The sequence below is a fragment of the Brassica napus genome, chromosome C3 (genome assembly GCF_020379485.1).
Source record: "Brassica napus cultivar Da-Ae chromosome C3, Da-Ae, whole genome shotgun sequence".
NCBI classification, from domain to species: domain Eukaryota; kingdom Viridiplantae; phylum Streptophyta; class Magnoliopsida; order Brassicales; family Brassicaceae; genus Brassica; species Brassica napus.
In genome coordinates this window covers 14,665,820-14,688,141 of record NC_063446.1, presented here as the reverse complement: position 1 = coordinate 14,688,141, position 22,322 = coordinate 14,665,820, and the positions used below count along the sequence as shown (strand labels likewise).

The window sequence follows — 22,322 nt, the reverse complement described above, 5'->3', positions numbered from 1 at the left end:
CAACTTAAAAAGAAGGGAAACACCAATACTTCTTCTGCACCAAAACAGCAAAGTAATTCTTCTTCTCGTTCAAATTGTGATTTGAAAACTAATGTGTTGTCTTCTGATAAAAGCAAGGCTGTGAAACCCACAAGCAAAGCTCATTCTACCAGGTGCTTCAAATGCCATAGGATCGGTCATTATGCTAACAAGTGCCAAAACCAGAAACCGTTGGTGACTTTGGAGAATGAAAACGTTGAAACCGAGCCAGAAAAGGAAGAATTTTCAGATCCATTGCCAATTTTCGATGACTACACACATGAGCCAATGGCAGGTTTGAAATCTTGTGAACATAAGAAATTATTTTCTTCTCAATCTGAATCAGTTCCTGATGAATCTTGCTTGCAATTAACTGTTTTACAACCAGAGAATCCAAGTAATTTTGAATTAATTTATGAGTTTGAAAAGGATTCTGAAAACGTTTTGAACAAGGATGAATTTTCTGGTCCTTTGAATGCTCTTGGTATTGGTGCATATGACTTTGGTCTTGGAAGCTTTGTGTCAATGCAGGAAGGGCCAGATGAAGAACAAAACTGTGGTCGTCAAGCAAACCAAGAAAGCTCTTCTTCCATTCAAAAACCGGACCAAACTCAAGGTGAGCAATGTTCTGATTATGATTCATTTGCTTATAACTCTTTTCCTTTTAATGTTCCAGATTTGAGGACAAATCTTTTTGAAGAGGAAGGGAATGATGCGCCCTTGAGTAGCACACCGGACAAAACAGACATGCATGGCTTGATCATGGAAAGCAGTAATGATATATGTTCATTGTTTGACTCATATCTTCCAACAAACGAGTCCTCTTCGCATGAAATCACTTGGAGAATGTTCTCAACTCAATTACGGAGCTCCTCGAAGAAGAATCAGATCAAACGGAGTTCAGATGTGGGAGTTATGCAATTTGCAAATCAGGAGACCTTCTGTTCTCGCGAATTTGGGTCGTATGGATCGTCCAGCCCACATCTTGATCCTTACCGCGAATGAACCACTTGGTTCAGACGAACCTGGACGTTAGCCGAAGAGTCTCTTTGACCAGATCTGAGATCCAAGAGTTTTAATACATTGTCTTTAAATTTCTCATCTAGATTCAATTTACTAAGTTTGTCTTTAATACATTCTTAAGTCTTTTTCTATTCCTAAAGTAGTATAAATATGTAAACACTTCTCATAATAAAATCAGTCTAAGTTTGAGTTCATTTTTGTTGTTTATTTTCGATTCTTCTTTTCTCTGAGTGAGAGAGAGAGTTCTTAGCTAGTTCATCGGTTTGAACCGGCTTGTTGATTTGGTGGTCAGCCAATCATCTTTTGTGTCGTTTGGTGGTTAGCCAACACACCTTCATCGTTTCTTAGGTGGTTAGCCTTAGATCGTGGTATATCAAGAGTCATTCCGCATCTCTTGACGATCCATTCATTCCATTCCAGTTCCAGAAGTGCCATCGCCTTCTCGGTTCATATCAAACACCCGGCCAAAGCCATCCTTCCCGTTTTGGGCGTATCAACTTGGTATCGGAGCCACTTTGGCTGGTTTGTTTTCTTTCCTCTTTCATCTTCTCATCTCTCCACGTTTTTCTTTTTCTTATTTCTTGGATCCGGGCTGTTCCTTTACTCCCTTGTGATCGCCTATTATATAAAAAATAAATAAAAAAAAAATCGATAAAAAAAAAAAGAGTTTTGGTTTGAATCACTTCTGAAGAGAAATCCAGGGGGAGTGGTGGAAGAGAAACCCTGCTGGCTGAAGAGAAACCCAGTCTTAGGACAGTTAAAGCGGATCCATATCAAAATTCTCTTCATCTTTCTTTCTCTTTTCTTTTCCCACAAAAGTTTGTTTTGAGTTTTGATTGCTGAATTTTGACTGTCTATCATCCTTTGAACCAGTGGAAAGAACTCTGAGTGACACCTAAAAATCGTGAGCTAAACACTTTGAGAGTGTGAGGATTTTCTTTGCTAACTCTTTTGTTAAGTGTTTTCAGGATGTTTGGACTTCACAAGAAATCAAATCAGGCTTCAAAACTACAACAAGATGTTTATTATCCTTTTAAAACCGTGCTTGAAAAAAAGCAATTGATTTTTGGAGATAAGAAACATTTTTCTCCTAATGAGTTTGATTCTGTGCAGAAACAAAGAAACCAAAGAAAGAGGCAAAACAGGTTCGATGATGAAGAGAAGAGGGTCAGAAATGGTGATCGTCCCTTCACCAAGGCCAAGAGAAGCAACTGTGATGTGCTTGACCAGAACGAGCTTCAGACTTATGCCAGCTTGGAAAAGATGTTGCATAAGGCGATTCATGTTGTCCGACAACTTAAAAAGAAGGGAAACACCAATACTTCTTCTGCACCAAAACAGCAAAGTAATTCTTCTTCTCGTTCAAATTGTGATTTGAAAACTAATGTGTTGTCTTCTGATAAAAGCAAGGCTGTGAAACCCACAAGCAAAGCTCATTCTACCAGGTGCTTCAAATGCCATAGGATCGGTCATTATGCTAACAAGTGCCAAAACCAGAAACCGTTGGTGACTTTGGAGAATGAAAACGTTGAAACCGAGCCAGAAAAGGAAGAATTTTCAGATCCATTGCCAATTTTCGATGACTACACACATGAGCCAATGGCAGGTTTGAAATCTTGTGAACATAAGAAATTATTTTCTTCTCAATCTGAATCAGTTCCTGATGAATCTTGCTTGCAATTAACTGTTTTACAACCAGAGAATCCAAGTAATTTTGAATTAATTTATGAGTTTGAAAAGGATTCTGAAAACGTTTTGAACAAGGATGAATTTTCTGGTCCTTTGAATGCTCTTGGTATTGGTGCATATGACTTTGGTCTTGGAAGCTTTGTGTCAATGCAGGAAGGGCCAGATGAAGAACAAAACTGTGGTCGTCAAGCAAACCAAGAAAGCTCTTCTTCCATTCAAAAACCGGACCAAACTCAAGGTGAGCAATGTTCTGATTATGATTCATTTGCTTATAACTCTTTTCCTTTTAATGTTCCAGATTTGAGGACAAATCTTTTTGAAGAGGAAGGGAATGATGCGCCCTTGAGTAGCACACCGGACAAAACAGACATGCATGGCTTGATCATGGAAAGCAGTAATGATATATGTTCATTGTTTGACTCATATCTTCCAACAAACGAGTCCTCTTCGCATGAAATCACTTGGAGAATGTTCTCAACTCAATTACGGAGCTCCTCGAAGAAGAATCAGATCAAACGGAGTTCAGATGTGGGAGTTATGCAATTTGCAAATCAGGAGACCTTCTGTTCTCGCGAATTTGGGCCGTATGGATCGTCCAGCCCACATCTTGATCCTTACCGCGAATGAACCACTTGGTTCAGACGAACCTGGACGTTAGCCGAAGAGTCTCTTTGACCAGATCTGAGATCCAAGAGTTTTAATACATTGTCTTTAAATTTCTCATCTAGATTCAATTTACTAAGTTTGTCTTTAATACATTCTTAAGTCTTTTTCTATTCCTAAAGTAGTATAAATATGTAAACACTTCTCATAATAAAATCAGTCTAAGTTTGAGTTCATTTTTGTTGTTTATTTTCGATTCTTCTTTTCTCTGAGTGAGAGAGAGAGTTCTTAGCTAGTTCATCGGTTTGAACCGGCTTGTTGATTTGGTGGTCAGCCAATCATCTTTTGTGTCGTTTGGTGGTTAGCCAACACACCTTCATCGTTTCTTAGGTGGTTAGCCTTAGATCGTGGTATATCAAGAGTCATTCCGCATCTCTTGACGATCCATTCATTCCATTCCAGTTCCAGAAGTGCCATCGCCTTCTCGGTTCATATCAAACACCCGGCCAAAGCCATCCTTCCCGTTTTGGGCGTATCAGCTACCTTTTTACACCTTTGAGGTTAAAAATGCGATTTTCCCGTTTATTTTTTGCTCTTGTTCGACAATAAAAATACCATGTTTCTTTGACAAAAAAAAAACCAAAAAAAAAAACAATAAAAATACCATTTTTTTTTTACAACCATGTTACAACCCCACACACTCATGTTCCGTCTATATTTTTAGATTTTTCAATATAAATCACAATTTCTCGAGTAAAGAGAAATATTTCGATACATGACATGAGTCTTCAGCAAAAGCCTTGCCGTCTTCTGGATTCTGATTAAGGTAATGAAAAAAACTTCGTCGCCTGAGAGATTCGAACTCTCGCGGGAAAATCCCATATACTTAGCAGGCACACGCCTTAACCACTCGGCCAAAGCGACTCTTTGTTCTAACATCCATAAATGTAGTTAATATCAAAATTCACAACTCGACTGAAATAATACAGAATCCAACGACTGAGTTCATGTTCTATCTACCAGATTGATAAAACAAGTTTGCAATGACTTAAATCTGAGCAGATGTACTCTAATTAGAAACTGAATATGTTATTAATATTTGACTCAAAAATCATCTCTAAGCATAAACTAGAAGAAATACCAAAAAAAAAAAAAAAAAACTAAAACCAAAACAATTAAGATTGCAGCTTTCAACTACCCTAAGCCAATCTCCTCCTCCTCAATGGATGAGAATCTGCACTGTCAACGTCAGAGACCCTTGAACCGTTCTCATGTGGTCTTCCCACAGACGAACTAGAAACAGTCACCATAGAATCAATCTCAGCCGCAGTATCAGCTTGACTCTCCGAGTTCATTACACCTAGTATGCTTGAGACCGATTCTCTGTCTTCAACACTAGCAACGTTGTTTCGCTCTTGGTTCCTCGCAGTTCTCCCTCTCAGCATCTCTCTCCAGATTGACATAGCACTCATGGTTTCACTTCCTTCTTCATATACCGGTGCAACCACCGCTGCACTGGACTGGTTATGCTCTGCTCTAACTCTCCTCGAAGTCATAAACCGGTTAATAATCTCCGACCCTACATAACCTGGCCTCTGAAGTGTACTCCTCCTCACTCTCTCAACCCGCCTTGCTTGGGGTCTTGAAGGGATCTTCTTCTTGTTGGTGGTGTCTGAAACCTCTTCAGATTCTGTTTTGATTTTTCCTCCACGGCCATAGATAGGAGTTAATGTTTTCACAGATATTTCCCCTTTGCAAACCGGACACTCCTTCGCCACTGAAACCTCTAGCCAGCGGTAAAGGCAAGGCCAACAGTAAAGATGGCCACAGTTAGTCACAACTGGTTCCTTGGACAGGTCCATACATATATAACAATCGTAAAAGCTCCCTTTACTTCCAACACTCTTCTCCTCCCTTACACAGTCTTCTTCTTCCATCACTTTGCTCCCATTCTCACACTTGTTCGAGTCCTCCTCGCTGTCTCTTTCTCCACCAGCTGTCAAGGCAGCTCCATTTGCAGAACTGATTATTAACTGACTCGATTCTATCATTGGGTTACGAAACTCCGCAAGAGCTGGGAGACTGTTATTCCGTCTGAAACTTGACCTGAGCCGTGTCCTAAGCCTTCTCAGAGACTCAGAGTCTCTGTTAAATGGTTCGTTAGCCACATCAGACAAACCCGCAGCAACATTACTCGTTGCTGGCTCGAGACTTGCCTCAGGCTCAGGACCAAAATTCAAATCCAGGTTCACTTCTTCCATCAATAAAACAAACGAAAAAACGATTCCTTTTTATTCTCCTGCATGGAATGATACCATTAAACAACAAAGGCATTTAAAAAACACAACATCATTAACATAAGAGAAAGAACACACAAAAAGAGATGACTTTGGTGGATTTTCGTAAATTTGACTTCCACCATTTCAGATTAACAGAAGAAGTGAGATAAACAAGAGCTTACCCACGCTCAAAAACAAACGATGATTACACAGGCGAGCAAGAACAACGACAGTATGAAATTGAAGATGATTGTCTCTTGTCTTGTTCGTATCGATGAAAGTTTATTATTCCATTACCCAACACAACGGTGGATCTCGAAACCAAAATTTGTTGAAACCTAATCACAAAAACCCACCAATTCTCAAAACCCAGATTGAAAATAACATTCGAGAAAACCCAAAGCTCTGGCCTTTGTAACGATCAAATAAATTTGGAGGCTCTGTATTTTAATCAGAGAGGAAGAGAAGGTGCGGTAATCGTCTGTGCTCCGGTTTATATTAATGACGTGACGTCTATATCACACGGCGACGATACACCTTCCTTCCTGTTAATAGACGGCCAGGATTGGTTATGATGTCTCCTTGACCTCCTGATGCATATAGTACAATTTTGGCTTTTTCTATATACACTTTTTATTTTCTTACCAAAGTTTAGAATCATAATTATTTAAATTTGGTAAATATAATTTAATTATATGACTAAAGGAAAATCACAGCAATAATAATCGTAGCATATCAATTTTATTCATTTTTAAAACATTACATAAGCTTACCAAAATAATATAACTAAGTAAGTATCATGGCTATTGGCTCATCTCTATGCAAATGTACCAACTTATTTTCAATTAACAATATTTCTTGTGAGTTAATAAGTTGTAATTTTAATATGTATTCATACTGATAAAACAAACTTTTGATGTTATTTAATTAGATTAAAAAAAACTCTCTCTGGAATCAATTTTATATGTTTCATGTAATTTACATGAAATTTCAACTAATTAACCAAATAATATTGTAATGTAAATTTTTATAACCAACCAAATAACTCTTACTACATTTTCCTGTTCAAAACATGCATGTGTTTTTGGTTCAAACTGATATTTTCCTCATTAATATTGTCAAAGTAGTAAACATGTCAAATGTAACTAAGTAGGGGTGGGCACTTTATCCGATATCCAAAGCCACATCCAAACCTGATCCGAAAAATCCGAACCGAAATTCGAACCGAAGTAGCAAAATATCCGAACGGGTATTGAATTAGGAGAGATTGGATATCTAAACACGAACAGGTAATATCCGAACCCAAATGAATATCCGAAGATAACCGAACATATGTATAATTAATCATATATTTCTAGTTTACATCTCTCATTTTATATAAAATATTTATATTGATACTACACATACTTTAAGTTCATATGATATACATAGAATTACGGAGACAATGATTTTCTACTCAATTAAAATGCATATCAAACTTTATATTTCAAGAATTAACAAAAAGTTACATCCAAAATTTTAAAACAATAACCAAATTAATGTCTTTTTTTTTAGTTTCAAAATGTTATGCGCAAATCTATTAACTATTCAATTTATTAACAATAAAAAAATATTTAAATGAAAGTTATATTTTTAAATACAAGAAATTTGAGAAATGAAAAATTTAATTTTTTTTTCCAAAATTTAATTATTCGAACCCGATCAAAAATAATCGAACCCGAAAAATACTCGAACCCGACCTGAAGTACATAAATACCCGAACGGATTTTATACTTTTATACAGAAATATCCGATCCGAACCCGGACGCCCACCCCTAACTAAGAGGATGCTTCATGGACAACAAAAAATATCCTCTATCGGCAATCAACATGATAAAAGTAATCAAGAGCATGCAAATATAATATATTCGAGACAAGAAATATATCTTTTACATCCCGTGGCTGAGGCATGACTCTCATTTACAGTGCCCTCCTTGGAGCAATCGAGACTCCTCTCTGACGACCACCGATCTCCAGCTCTGCCACATCCAGTGGCGGAGCTACGCTAGTGGAGAGGGGGGCAGCTGCCCCAGATAAAACAAAATATTTATCCAAATCGTTAAGTAATTAACCAAAGTTTCACTAGATCACCTTGTCTTGCCCCCGTTGAAATTTTCTTCTTGTCCCTACCAAACCTTCGCTCAAGCCTCACATCTCACCATTTCAGTTTTTTTTTTAATCTCGTATTTATCACTCGTAATAAATAATTGGTACTTTCCTATTTTGCATGTACACTGATATCCATGACAAAATATTCAATGCATTTTTGTATTTAATTTAAAGAGATTTGTTAACTTTCGTTGTTCAATAACTCTTTTATATATTTTTCATTACTATTTTGATGAGATAATTAAGTTTTTATTATTTCCTCATGAGCCATGATTAGGTTATTTTCTTTACAAATACCATATACATTTTTTATTAAAAATATTTAAGTTATATGTTAAATCATATAAATAATAAAAATATTTATTTAAAAATACCAGCTGTTTATCACTTTTAATAATAAATATTTATTTATTTATATAAATAATTTATTTAATAGTAAATATTATTTGAAAAAAAAATTATGCCCCCGGTAAAAAAAGTTTCTGGCTCCGCCACTGGCCACATCCCCATAAGGCCTCACCATAATTGCATTACGTACAAAACAAGCTCGCATGAGCCACGTAAAACAACTCAACCAACGACTAAGCAATGTGTTAAAAATATCAAAACATTGATGATTATACAATTTTTTAAAAATGTGGATGAGTTGGTTCGAATCCTTCATCACAAGTGGAAACAAGATTCATCTTAATTTCATTAGAATAGTCGACAAGAAACGAATCAATGTCGATCTCATTGAGCTAGACCAATTACGGTAGTGTGTAAATTGCATGAATTTTAAATCTCATTGAGCTAGAACAATTACAGTAATTGTTATAACTAGATCTATCTTTTTGATCCATACATAGCCTAGGATAATTTTAAATTGTAAGAAACCTAAACAATCAAGTATTGATATGTAAATGTAATTAGTGATATAATTAATTTTAATTTGTAAAATAAATTGGATCACTTTTAAAAACAATTTGTCTCGAGAGTTTTTAATAAGTTTCTCTAAATTGTTGAAATGAGAAGTCTCTTTTACTCTATTTTCAATATTTTATTAATAAGAAACTTATTGAGAAACTAAATAATGTTCTAACTTAAGGATAAAACTTCTCCTCCACCCCTAACTAAGAGGATGCTTCATGGACAACAAACAATATCCTCTATCGGCAATCAACATGATAAAAGTAATCAAGAGCATGCAAATATAATATATTCGAGACAAGAAATATATCTTTTACATCCCGTGGCTGAGGCATGACTCTCATTTACAGTGCCCTCTTTGGAGCAATCGAGACTCCTCTCTGACGACCACCGATCTCCAGCTCTGCCACATCCCCATAAGGCCTCACCATAATTGCATTACGTACAAAACAAGCTCGCATGAGCCACGTAAAACAACTCAACCAACGACTAAGCAATGTGTTAAAAATATCAAAACATTGATGATTATACAATTTTTTAAAAATGTGGATGAGTTGGTTCGAATCCTTCATCACAAGTGGAAACAAGATTCATCTTAATTTCATTAGAATAGTCGACAAGAAACGAATCAATGTCGATCTCATTGAGCTAGACCAATTACGGTAGTGTGTAAATTGCATGAATTTTAAATCTCATTGAGCTAGAACAATTACAGTAATTGTTATAACTCAATCTATCTTTTTGATCCATACATAGCCTAGGATAATTTTAAATTGTAAGAAACCTAAACAATCAAGTATTGATATGTAAATGTAATTAGTGATATAATTAATTTTAATTTGTAAAATAAATTGGATCACTTTTAAAAACAATTTGTCTCGAGAGTTTTTAATAAGTTTCTCCAAATTGTTGAAATGAGAAGTCTCTTTTACTCTATTTTCAATATTTTATTAATAAGAAACTTATTGAGAAACTAAATAATGTTCTAACTTAAGGATAAAACTAAAGAACGTCCACATGCAAACGCAAGAAACCCACGAGCCTCTCGGCCAATGTCTATAGGTTATCTGCTGTATGCATTGTTGTTAACTATGTATGGTCAACCGTATAGAAGTTTGTAGTATATACAAACAATTTTTTTAAAGGCTTTCATATACAAAACATTAGTTTTATTTATCAATTTACAGGATTTTAAGCCTTCAGTCAAAAAAAATTACAGGATTTGCCGTAAAAGAAAAATAAATCAGCATACATGAATTCATTATATATATATATATATATATATATAGCATTATACATGTGCAACACGGTTCAACAACTACAATTAAGTCAATAACAAACAATTCTCTAGTCTTTTTCGAAAGTGGGATTATTTTACATTATATATTTATATAAAATATTTCAAATTTAACCGGTTGAACCAGATTAATCTATTAGAGATGAACGTTCAGACATCTATTATATTATAGTATTTCTCATTTTTTTTGAATTTTCAAAAATTTAAATAGATTTAGATATTTTATATAAATATTCATTAAACATTCAAAATTTTGGGGTTCTGAAAAAAAATAAAAAAATATCTCTATTGATAAAGATTTTCTATTAAATTTTCATATTGTTTGCTCAAATTTTTGAGAATTAATCTTCAATTCTATAAAAGTAATATAGAACATATAAATTTAAACAATATTTGACTGCATTGTTATCCAAAAAAATATTTGACTGAATACATAGAAAATAACCAAAATAGGATTTGAATTATATTTAGATTTTGAATATTGAAATAATTTTATTGTTGGCTATCCAATCATAACACCAAATCAGTATTTTCAATAACAAACAATTCTCTAGTCTTTTTCGAAAGTGGGATTATTTTACATTATATATTTATATAAAATATTTCAAATTTAACCGGCTGAACTAGATTAATCTATTAGAGATTGACGTTCAGACATCTATTATATTATAGTATTTCTCATCTTTTTTGAATTTTCAAAAATTTAAATAGATTCAGATATTTTATATAAATATTCATTAAACATTCAAAATCTTGGGGTTCTGAAAAAAATAAAAAACTTCTCTATTGATAAAGATTTTCTATTAAATTTTCATATTGTTTGCTCAAATTTTTGAGAATTAATCTTCAATTCTATAAAAGTAATATAGAACATATAAATTTAAACAATATTTGATTGAATTGTTATCAAAAAAAAAATATTTGACTGAATACATAGAAAATAACCAAAATAGGATTTGAATTATATTTATATTTTGAATATTGAAATAATTTTACTGTTGGCTATCCAATCATAACACCAAATCAGTATTTTTCTAAAATTGCTAAGACAGAGACGGTGTTCTTGCTTCTCTTCTTCAGCTTCCGCCACCACCGTCGCCGGTTGCTGATCGGTTGATTCAAAGAGATGTGATTAGGAAGAATGAGAAGAAAGCTTTGGTGAGTTTTAGTGTACGTTGAGATTTAATTAGAAACATAACTTAAATTCATGGGTGCAGTTTGTGCTGTCTGAAGACCGGACCTTTTATTTTATTATTCTTTTTTTTAATTTTTTTTTTTTGTGTGTGTGGAAATAATTGGTTTAATTTACACTGGAGAACAATTATTTTCCATTTGCAGATCTTATAAGAATGGAATGTTTAATTACTCATTTTCGTTTACTTTTATTTTTCTAGAAGGATGAGGATGATGATGATGATGATGATGATGATGTAGACGTGAAGAGTAGTACTGATGCATCTGGCAGGTAAGTGAATTTGATAAACATTATGAACCTTTTCATCTACAATTCATTCCATTTTCTGTTATAACTTTGTGGGTGCAATTATTAATTAGATCATACAAAGTTTTTGGGTGTGAATTTGGATCAAGATTTGTAGTACTAGAAAGCTTCTGTTATATGTCAATAATATTTGGCAGATGAAACGATTGATGTTTGATCTATAATTCGAAAGTTGTAAATTCATTTTCGTTTGTTATGGTTTTATATAATTGTCATTCTTCTCAACCAAAAACATTTGGGAACACAAGAGTAGTAGCTAGCGAAAATGAGTAACTCAATCATACTTATAAACATGCACACCTCATTATGGTGCACGTTAGCATGGGATGCTCTTATACGAATGGTCCCCATATCAACCCTTATATTGTGTGCTCTATTATTATCTTCTTCTTTTTATTGCACTCATAGATCGCTTTCATTCTTTATATTAAGTTTTTCTTTCTTCTTGCTTCAAACAATCGCAGCAAGAACGTTAATCCCCTAGGAGAATCCGACTCTTCAACACAAGGTACATATAGAGAGATTAGCTTTATGTTTTTTTGGTTGCACCATTCACCGTTTGTATGTATATATATATATAACAGTTGTCGAGAAGAATGTTGTTACTTTGAGGAAGAGAAGAAGCTTTATAAGCTTCGAGGAACAAGGAGATGATGAGGAGGAAGAAGAAGCTAATCTTGGTAAAAAAGGGAAGAAGAGAGCCAAAAAGAGCGGTGCATTAGAGGAAGGATCACGGTGCAGCCGCGTTAACGGTAGGGGATGGAGATGTTGTCAGCAAACTCTTTATGGGTATTCTCTTTGTGAGCATCATCTTGGTAAAGGAAGGGTAAGGAGCATGAACAAGAGTGCAGGCCGTCGTGGCGGCGGCGAGAAAAAGGAGGTGGTGATGGAAGTGAAGAAGAAGAGAGTGAAGCTTGGAATAGTAAAGGCGCGTTCCATAAGTAGTTTGCTTGGACAAACCAGCACAAGTAGTGGTAATGCTGATGTTGTGGTTTCTACTGAGAGTGAGATAAGTGCACCTGCTGATCAGTTTGCTGCTTATGATAAGTAAGTCCGTCGATCAGCATTTACAGTTGTGTGTATATGTTTGTGTACATAATGACAATGGACATAGCTCTATGTTTATGAACACTGTGCCTGTCGATTGATCGAGGACTTGGCGTTTTCTCTTGATCATACAATATATATTTGGTGGATGTTTCCTTTTCATTAATTAAGGTTTCACAGTTGAACTTTAGATGCATAAATGGAATAGAATAGAATAATATGACAAAAAAATAAATAAAATTAAAAATGGTTTTTTAGATACCTCTTTCTAGAATTTAGCTAGTGTGAATAATACTAATAATTCATTGGTTTTTCTACTTTTTTAGCAGAATCATGAGAACTATTTTTCAATTTCAACCATAATTAGCCACGGTATTTTCAAAACTATAGTTGTAGCCTAAGCTTAGTGTGTACAAGGCAGGCCAATAATGGGGAGTCTAATACCTTGAAAGTTGAATGTGTATGTAAGGCGCCGGGCCAGCGAGTAAAACAATTAATTTACATTTATAGATTCAATATAAAGTGCATGGTATATTTGCAGCTTTATAAATTTGGCTTTATAGTTTTTTTTTAGTATTGACATTGAACAAATTACAATACAAATTTACGATCTAAGAGGAATTCATGTATTCTCAAAATTTACGTTTGGATCTACGATAAATTCATTTTTGTTGCATACGTAACATCTATTAAAATATACTTTTTCTGACGTGCTTCATTATTCACGTAACATTTTTTTTCTGTTTCTACTTATATATTCATTATCAAATTTGAATTTCTAAGGAGTCTAGGAGTCGTTTTAATTTTTAAATTTTTTTATAGGAGTCGTTTTCATATACCAAAAAGATAAACAAAAATATTAGGGCTTCCGATGATGTTGCATATGATATTAATTATTTAGTCCATTACATACTTGGTGAATACATGTCCAACATCTGATCTTGGTCGAAATTACAGTTTTTGGATAACACTAGTTACACTACCACCAATCTTCCAAGATTTGGATTTTGTTAAATCTGTGTAGCAGTTCAATCGATTTTTTTTATTGTTATTTCTTTGATATATCATTCATCACTGATGTGATTACTCTTAACCTGACGTTCTGTGGAATGATTTAGAGCTAACTGATGTTATTATAATGTCTCGTATTTTGTATCTTGAAAAGATTCAATAATGGGGCTAGAAAGTGGGTACAACTCTAGTTTGGTGTATTGTGATTTGTTTGTTTATATTATGCTGTATGATGGGGATTGATAACGTAGTTTAATTAGGTAGGGCTTTGGTACTACATAAAAATTAGACTATTTTAGCTGAAAACATCAATATCTGTAATTAGATAGGATAGAAGCGTTCTCAACAACGCAATATAGAGTTAGTTAAGTAAATGTCCCCATAAGGTTTATCGACCTTTGTGTGTATGTGTTGCAACGATATCAATACTGTTTGGATTGGTTTGTAATTATCTTGTACTTTTTATTCAGGACAGCCAACATTCCAACTGTAAAAATTTAGAAAATACTAACCATCGTGTTCACTATATATAATTTTATTGATTTACATGTCTTTGAAATTTTCCCATAATGGCTCCTTTAAGTTCAATATTGTTTTAGACTAATATTTTTTATTAAGATGTGTGACTTTAGCATATCTCATTTTGCCTAATTAAACTGAAAATTCCATTCTATAATTTTCCATTCTTCTATTCGGATGTGTGACTTTAGTATTTGTTTTGAGTTTTATATTTAAATTTAACTCAGTCTAAAAACGAATGGAGTATAGATGTCTGCATAAAACAAGTAAGACTATTGCCTACAGTTTTGTGTTTTTATCACTAGAAGGGAATAAAATAAAAATCTCTGTTATGCCATAAAAAAACTCTGATATTGGCTTGTTTGGTGGTAAATTTAATATTTCTTGTTCATTTTAGATAAACAAGTTACTTATTTTGTTGTAATTTAAATGCCAAAAGGCTTACAAAGAAAAACATGACTCATCCCTTTCTTATTATTTGAGGAGCATTTTTAATAACTAACCTTTACTTGATGTGTTATTAACAGAAATGCCATTACTGATGTGGCAACTTCATAGCCATTTTCAACTCATTTATTAAAATAGTCATAGTTTACTAGAATATTTACAACAGAATGCCATTGGACATATTTGTTACAAGATTTCTCTTATAATATATTACAAGACTTGTGAGATGATAATCAAACGAATAAATGTATTAACTTTAGTTAACCAAATTAATTTTATACATAAACGGACTGTAACGTCATTTGTTTGGCTGTATAATCTCTTGGTACCTTTTTTATATGATATACTCTTACCAATGTTCAAGAATAAATCATTTCTGTAATCTTAGCAATGGTTTCATCATGAATAAATAAAATTCACGATTTACTCTTCAAAAGTAAGTTGATTGTTCAGAACTATTGGCACTATAATTTGACGTTGAAGTAGTTTTTGATATATATGTCAAATTGAAAGTTTTTCATATTTACTTCTTTTGATTTATATTCAATTTCATGTTCTTTTGTAAGACTCGATAAATGACATTTGTTTTTGTTCAGGACAATAGTATATGTAATGTAGTGACATTATATATTTTATATATCTATGTGTTATACATATATCATTTAGTATACATATATATCTACACATTATATATTTTACATGTTTTTCTCTTAGAACATAATAAATATACTAATTGATATACTATTATTATTGGTCATGAATACATATACTAATTGATATACTTTTAGAGATGGTCGCATCAGTTTTTTTTTTTTTTGTTAAACATATAGAAAATATTTACTATACTTGGTTAAACCTGTGAATTATGTTTGGGTATAACATGTTTATTTTCATTTGAATTATATTATTTATTTGGTATAACATGTTTATTTTCATTTTGATTAAACTTAAATATTTTTGTGGCTTCAAATTTAGAATATTCAGAATTAAAAGTAATTGATTTTCTTTCCATCAATTATTTTGCGGCATCAACGGTTGGTTGGTAATTTAAGTTTATGATGAAATTTTGAATTATACAGCTAATGTCTTATATCAAGTAAAGGTTGGTTACTCATACACTTAAGGGAAGTGCATTGATTTTTCAACACAATGATATACTTTGCTTACCAATTTCGTTATCTAATCAAAATCAACAATTAATTTTGATTAATTATTTTATGTATTTTATGGCATATGTGACATTCATGTTATGCCTAGACAATATAAACTCAATTATATTGTAAAATCAAAACGTTGTATATAAAAAAGTTAAACCTAATCTTGATTGATTGCAAAATAAAATCAAAAAGGAATGGCATAATAAATTTCTTTGAATCCCTTAACTCTTGCAACAAATTTTTCATGATGAAATTAACATAAATGGTGATAAACATTAAATTTGGAAATTTATTTAATTATTTCCGGTTAAGTTTGAAGTCAAATATCATTTAATATGGACTTCTTTTAAATATGGAGATTTGTTGATAGGGCCTTTGTCAATTTACAATCTATCGGTTCGAATTTTCCGAGATTTGAGTCACTCGATTCAGCTTCCAATCTTCTTAGGTATTGTGATTGAGTTTAGTTCACAAAATATGGATATCTCAAGTGACGAAGAGTTAACCCAAACCATGTATTTTGACTCATAATGGATATTAAGGTTTAATAATTGGTCTCTTTTACAGTTTCGAGTCCTAATCAGTCCACTAAATTATAAAATTCATATTACTTACTTTTTTTAACCTCATATTATTTACTTCAATTTATTTTTATTCTTCTACAATTTTTATGTACTCCAGAACCAATATAATTTTAATAAAATATAACAATATTTTTTCTGGACAACTAAAATATAACAATATAATTTCGATATTTTAGTCTATTCATCCCGCGGTATCACCTAGTCAAATTTTAAAATGCCTGTTGTTGCAATTCGATATATAATTGTAATTAGCGGTTGATAGGAATCTAATGATTGCACCTAATAATTAAACATGGATAAATTAAAAAGAGAATACTGTTGTGTAATAGACAAAACCAAAGTTAAAGAGAACGGTCAAACCTCAAGTAGTTGACTTTCTAAAAGTCAACGCTGCTTCTCCAACTTTCTGTAATTTTCATTATCAACAAAAACTAGTAATATCCCACCAAATTGCACATCAAGAAAACTTAATCAACCAATCAAAACAACTCAGACTTGGAACAATTCAAAGTCAGAGAAACCTTATAAGCACCATGATCCAAACATGCAAACTCAAGAGACAAACTTCCAAAGTGATCAATGGAGTACAAACATTTTAGCCATCCACACAATCTAATCCTCCAACAGTTTCAGACAACTACACCCTCAGATTCTTTAGTCATTTGCTCAGGCTGTGAATCATCCATCTCTGAATCTGCAACCGCATACATCTGTTCAACATGTGACTTCAAACTCCATGAGCAATGTGGAAACGCAGTGCGTGGGATCCAACACCCTTCCCACTCGGGGCTCCACCACTTGACTCTAGTCCCTTACACCACTTACAGCGCTGGTACCTTCCTCTGCAGAGCCTGTGGCTGCACTGGAGGTAAAGGGTTCTCTTACTGTTGTCCTTTGTGTGACTTTGACCTCCATGTCCAATGCGCTCAGTTGCCTCACGTTTTGGTTCATGACTCTCACCCTCTCCATAGTCTTCTTCTTGTTTACAACAGTACTCCTCCTGCTATGCCTTTTACTCAGTTTGGTTACGTGAATCAGCTTGTCTGTAATCTCTGTAACGTGGGTATGGATGGTAGGTTTTGGTCTTATAACTGTTATGCTTGTAACTATCATGTTCATGCTTCATGTGCTGTGAATAAAACCAAACCAGTGGCTGCTGCCTCTGCTGTTGAGAAATGTGGGACAACAAGTGATGAAGGAGGGGCAGTGAGCGGTGAATCTGTTCCTGCTCAGGGTTTGGAGACGGAGCAGACTCAACAACCAGCTGCAACAGCAGAGCAAGTCGAAGATCCAGCTTTGAGGCAACAGCTTGAACTTCAAAGGCTTCAGCTTGAGCTAGATATGAGTTCTGCTCTCGCAAACATGATTGGCTCCTTCAATCTCAGTTCTCTCGTTTGAAAGTATCTCTGTGGTACTGCTATGTTGTCTTTTTCAGTATTTTTGAGGTGATGCATTTACAATTGCACACAAAACTTGGGATTGTCTTTGTTCTTGTGTTCCGAAGTGTTCTATGGTCTGAATGAATAAAAGTTTCAACGTTCGGTTTCTTGTTCTTTATCTAAAAACCTTTATAGTAACAACTTAACAGTGACATGGTGACTAATTACACAATGATTGATCAAAATATTTTGCATTAACATCTGAAGATTTTCTTTTACAACTGGAGCAACTGAAACTCTGAAACAGAAACACTTTGTTCAGACATAACATCTAAAAAGGAAACAACTATCTTCTGTCCAAGGAGTCTCTCACATGGGCAGCATCAATTGTCCTCCTTTCTTATAGTCAAACAATGAGTTGCAAAGTGATAAAAACATGGAAGAATGAATCAAATCCAGAAGCTGCTCCTGTAATCTGTGAGGAAACGCAATCACAAATAAAGACAAAGTCTCCATGAAGTAAAGCCATTCCGAGTATATATAAATTAGATAGGAAGGATTGTAAAACCTCTGATTCATGGCTGCAAATGGTAATCAAGAGTAAAAGCACGAATATCAGAAGGACTACTTCCAGGCCTGAGAATGAATAAACCATAAGTGAAACCGTTAACAACATCTCTCAAACAATCACTCTACACACACAAGGGCATATTACTTGGAACGCACCTTTTGTTTATAGTACCATATTGGAACTTTACTTTCCCCTTTTTAAGATCTTCCAAGTACTGCCAACGAACAAAACCAAACAAAACCATGATATGCTTAGAAATCTAGTGAATCAAGACTACAGAGTAAGTGATTGTTATACTTACCAAGTTTAAGGTAACATATATAGATGAAAAAGCCAGGGAATCAAACGGTATCTCATCTAGTCCGAAAAGACGACACTCTAATGACTCAGGACCAGGTGCAAAATCCAGATTCTTCAGTCTTGCCAAGAATATAACATATGTCTGTATCCAAACAAGAAGCAGGCATTATAAGTAGAAGTGATACGAAGAGGGAAGAGAAGGATAACATTAGGAATGTTTTGCAATTTACTTGGCCAATAAGAGGAATATCAAGTTGAGCAAAAGGTGAAATGACATCCACAGTAGCTCCTGCTTCTTCCCAAGTTTCCCTCATTGCTCCTTCTGCAGCTGACTCTCCAACCTCTAGATAACCAGCAGGTAGAGTCCTGTGTAACTCATAAAAATCCAATCTTTTACTCATGTAAACAAACAACACAACAACACGAAGGCTGTGTATAATGGACTTACCATAGACCGTGTGAAGGTTGAATGTTACGTTTGCAAAGTAAAACCTTTTCTTCATGAACGATAAGACAACCTACAACCTGCAACTTTCTTCACATCAGAACCTTATTTAATCAAACAAAAACATGAAGAATCAAAACTCTAACCATCTTAGGATTCTGGTAAGCGATTTTGCCGCAATGTGTGCAAATAGCTCGTAGTTTCTCTTCTCCGTCGGGTATCTCATGCTTCGTAGGACCTCCACACCATTGACAGAACTTAATCTTACGAACATCTCCCTGAAACAACATTAAACCATTGAAGACGAGAACCCAAAAAGATAAGATCTTTTTTTTCCAAAGAGATGGTGATTAGAGTAGAGACTCTCACGGATGACTGAACAGAGACGAAAGTCTGAGAATTGGGAAGTGGGTCTGACCCGGGTAGCGAGGAAGACATTCGGGTCGGGTTGAAGGAGAGGATTCTCCGAGAAGAGGAGGAGAAAGCTGAGAGCTTGAGGGAGATGCTTGAGGAGTTACGGGTCCTAGTTAATCTCTGTGAGATGATGGTTAACCCTGATGACCAGCCCAGGATCTGGACGGCCTTGAGCATTATACGCACGGCATCAAGGACTGTTTCTCCGTCGTTGGCCTGTCGATTTTGTCAGAAAGTTTTGACATTTGAGGAGGAGAGAGAGAGAGAGAGAGAGAGAGATGTCATCAGATATGTTGATTTGTTTGTCGGATGAGAAGCAGATAATCTGGATTTATTTATCCCAAATATTGGTTAAGCCGAGCAAAGGACCGGTTTAGTTTGACCCAATCCCATATCAACCGGATAAGACCGGGAGCTACCATTTTATACAAATCACATGTAAAACACACTATAAGGAAAACAAAATATTTTGATATAAGATGGGTGATTAATAATACATAGCATTGCTTCATTTCTTGGGATTAGATCCTGCAGTATATACAGTAAAAACTCTATAATGTTAAAACTATGATATTTATTAATTTATGTAATTATTAATTTATAAAAAAATTTGTTTTCTAGATTTTTTATTATAAAATATTATTTTTAAAATAATATTTTGTTTGATTTTAATGTATAAATATTAATTGTCATTTTGAAATTCATCATCAGTATTTGTTTTATTACAGTTTTGGTGTATATAAAATATGTTTCATCGAATTTAAATATGTTTTAGATATAATTTTAATGGACTATATTAACATAGAATTTTCTAAAAAATATTATTTTATTATTTTATCGATTTATGTCATATTTTAAATCAGCCCAATTTGAAACTGAATAATATTTATTAATTTATCGAGTATTAATTTATAATAAAATATAATAGAGTTTATACTTTATAACTCATAATAAAACATTTATTTTGTTATAAATTCGTTTTTAAAATTTATGATGTTTTTAATTATATTTGTTATTTGAAAAAAATTAAAAAGGAAATTTCTAATTTACAGAACGTATTAAATAAAAAGGAAAGTCGTTTTAGTAATGGTAACTAAAGATGTTTTTTTAATTCATTAAATGTGCCTCTGTAGTTAACCCCTATAAAAACAAATAGAACCTCAATACGTAAAAAACTGAATTCTCAAATAATATTATAAAAATTGTAACAGATACTTGTGTTTACATTTCTTGAAGTGAATAGTACTTTGAGAGACAGCTCATGATGCTTTGTATAAAGACTTGAGTTTTCTTGTCAGTGAAGGATTGACGATCACATTCCAAATCCTTAATAGTTTGTACAACCAAGTCATTTGCTCTCTGCTCATCATCTTATGGTTTATTTAGGTCCAACAATTCCATGGATTCAAGGCAAATCTCTATTAAATCCATCATTAAACAACAACACTTGTTGAAATTTTCTTTCCATATAAAAAAAAGAGAGACTATGTCTCCAGTTTAAGATCACAGTCCAAAGATTTGACATTTGTCTTAACCAAATCTTTTGTTCTCTTTTCATTGTCATATATTTTATCTTCATCCATCAGTTTTATGGCTCCAAGACTAGTCTCCATCAACTAGATTCGTGAATCCATATTTGTGCTCAAACATTCATGCTTCATTTTCTTATGCCATAACTAGTTTGATGGGGTTATACATTCTTCTGGAACACTATATGATGGTCGTGGTGTCATCTATTTAACCTTCAAATCCAGTGTCGTATAAAATTTTAGACATTCATCAAACAAGAACTAAAACTTTGAACAAACTTTGAACTACCTTTCTCTTTTCTTAGGTAAATTCGTATATCTAGGTTATACATTTAGTAGAATCTAGGATGATAGTATATGTCTAGAAACAGCAGCTAATACTGTCTCAACCTTGACTAACATTATGTTCTGGTATTTTGCATGTTTCTTATGTTTCTATGGAACTGGAATTTTTTGTCCAAATTAAATTAGCTAAGTTTTGTATGATTATATGTTAAATGGTGTATGATAAAGTTTAACTGGTATTTCTAGATTACGCTAGCGAGGTACTGAAGATGACAATCCAATTCGTTGATAGCTTCTGCAACAAGATACTTTGATGGCTTATCTCTATCCAACAACTCAACAGAACCTAGGCAATTCTCCATAAGCTTCATCTGTAAATCATGATTGGAGCATGAACTTCCATGAGTTGTTTTTTGTGCTTGAACACATTGAGATGGTCTGGTACGTTCTTCCTCGGGAACATGTTGTTGTGTAACCTAGACATTCACATCAAACATTCATCAGATCAAGTAATTAGATTGAAAAGAGCATCAAATCATACAGTAAAACGCGGCTCTAGAACGGTCAATCATATAGAAGTTTTTTCTTTTGTTTCTATGCGAGTTGTTGATTGTTGATGACACTGAATAAACCATTTTGTTTCATCTCGTACACATGTCTTGTTCTGCTTACCCACTTGTCCTTAATTTTCTCTAATCTATTTTCTTATTAAAATAGTAATAAGGGTAATCATTTTATATTTATATTTTTTTTATTTAAAATAATATTTACTACAATTTATATAACGAAAAGGTTGCCAATCAATTATATTATCAGTAACTACATTTTTTAGAAAATATATATCCCAACTTATTTTTGTCAACTTTTTTATTTTAAACATATTAAAATAAAAAATAGCTTTTTATTATTTATTTATTTTAAATGGTTTTTTTTTTCAATAAATAATTTATTATTTATAAATTTATATTTTCAATTATTAATAAAAATTGTATTACAACTTGAACATCAAAAAAGTTATCAGTCATTAATTTTAACAAAACCGTAACTCATATTTTTACTGCAAACTTACCACATAAATTTACAGTTTTACCACATAAGTTTTACTGCAATTTACATATAATTACAATACATACTGCAGATCAAGTATGAGCCAATAACAAAAACCTA

At 33.2% G+C, this 22,322-nt stretch overlaps 4 protein-coding genes and 1 non-coding gene across 5 annotated transcripts; 2 read left to right on the top strand and 3 right to left on the bottom strand.

The window, feature by feature from the left end:
- Positions 1 to 4,175: 4,175 nt before the first annotated feature.
- Positions 4,176 to 4,257, bottom strand: TRNAS-GCU. Its single transcript has one exon. It is a non-coding gene; the product is annotated as a tRNA-Ser (tRNA).
- A 146-nt stretch (positions 4,258 to 4,403) lies between these two features.
- LOC106385467 lies at positions 4,404 to 6,107 on the bottom strand. The gene is made up of 2 exons (XM_013825378.3): positions 5,795 to 6,107; positions 4,404 to 5,632 (listed from the first exon to the last, which is right to left on the bottom strand). Exon 2 carries the CDS (start codon positions 5,592 to 5,594, stop codon positions 4,533 to 4,535), a length of 1,062 nt encoding a protein of 353 aa, XP_013680832.2. The 5' UTR covers positions 5,595 to 5,632; positions 5,795 to 6,107; the 3' UTR covers positions 4,404 to 4,532.
- BNAC03G23610D lies at positions 5,814 to 12,676 on the top strand. Its single transcript, XM_013828303.3, has 5 exons — positions 5,814 to 5,844; positions 11,015 to 11,124; positions 11,361 to 11,431; positions 11,932 to 11,975; positions 12,052 to 12,676. The coding sequence occupies exons 1-5, from the start codon at positions 5,814 to 5,816 to the stop codon at positions 12,516 to 12,518; spliced, it is 723 nt and encodes a 240-aa protein (XP_013683757.2). The 3' UTR covers positions 12,519 to 12,676.
- A 3,228-nt stretch (positions 12,677 to 15,904) lies between these two features.
- BNAC03G23620D lies at positions 15,905 to 17,770 on the top strand. The gene has a single exon (XM_013826059.3). It carries the CDS (start codon positions 16,812 to 16,814, stop codon positions 17,628 to 17,630), a length of 819 nt encoding a protein of 272 aa, XP_013681513.2. The 5' UTR covers positions 15,905 to 16,811; the 3' UTR covers positions 17,631 to 17,770.
- A 76-nt stretch (positions 17,771 to 17,846) lies between these two features.
- On the bottom strand, positions 17,847 to 19,648 carry LOC106385468 (nudix hydrolase 23, chloroplastic). Its single transcript, XM_013825380.3, has 8 exons — positions 19,297 to 19,648; positions 19,074 to 19,205; positions 18,931 to 19,007; positions 18,713 to 18,848; positions 18,484 to 18,624; positions 18,338 to 18,396; positions 18,180 to 18,247; positions 17,847 to 18,086 (listed from the first exon to the last, which is right to left on the bottom strand). Exons 1-7 carry the CDS (start codon positions 19,516 to 19,518, stop codon positions 18,187 to 18,189), a joined length of 828 nt encoding a protein of 275 aa, XP_013680834.2. The 5' UTR covers positions 19,519 to 19,648; the 3' UTR covers positions 17,847 to 18,086; positions 18,180 to 18,186.
- Positions 19,649 to 22,322: the final 2,674 nt, after the last annotated feature.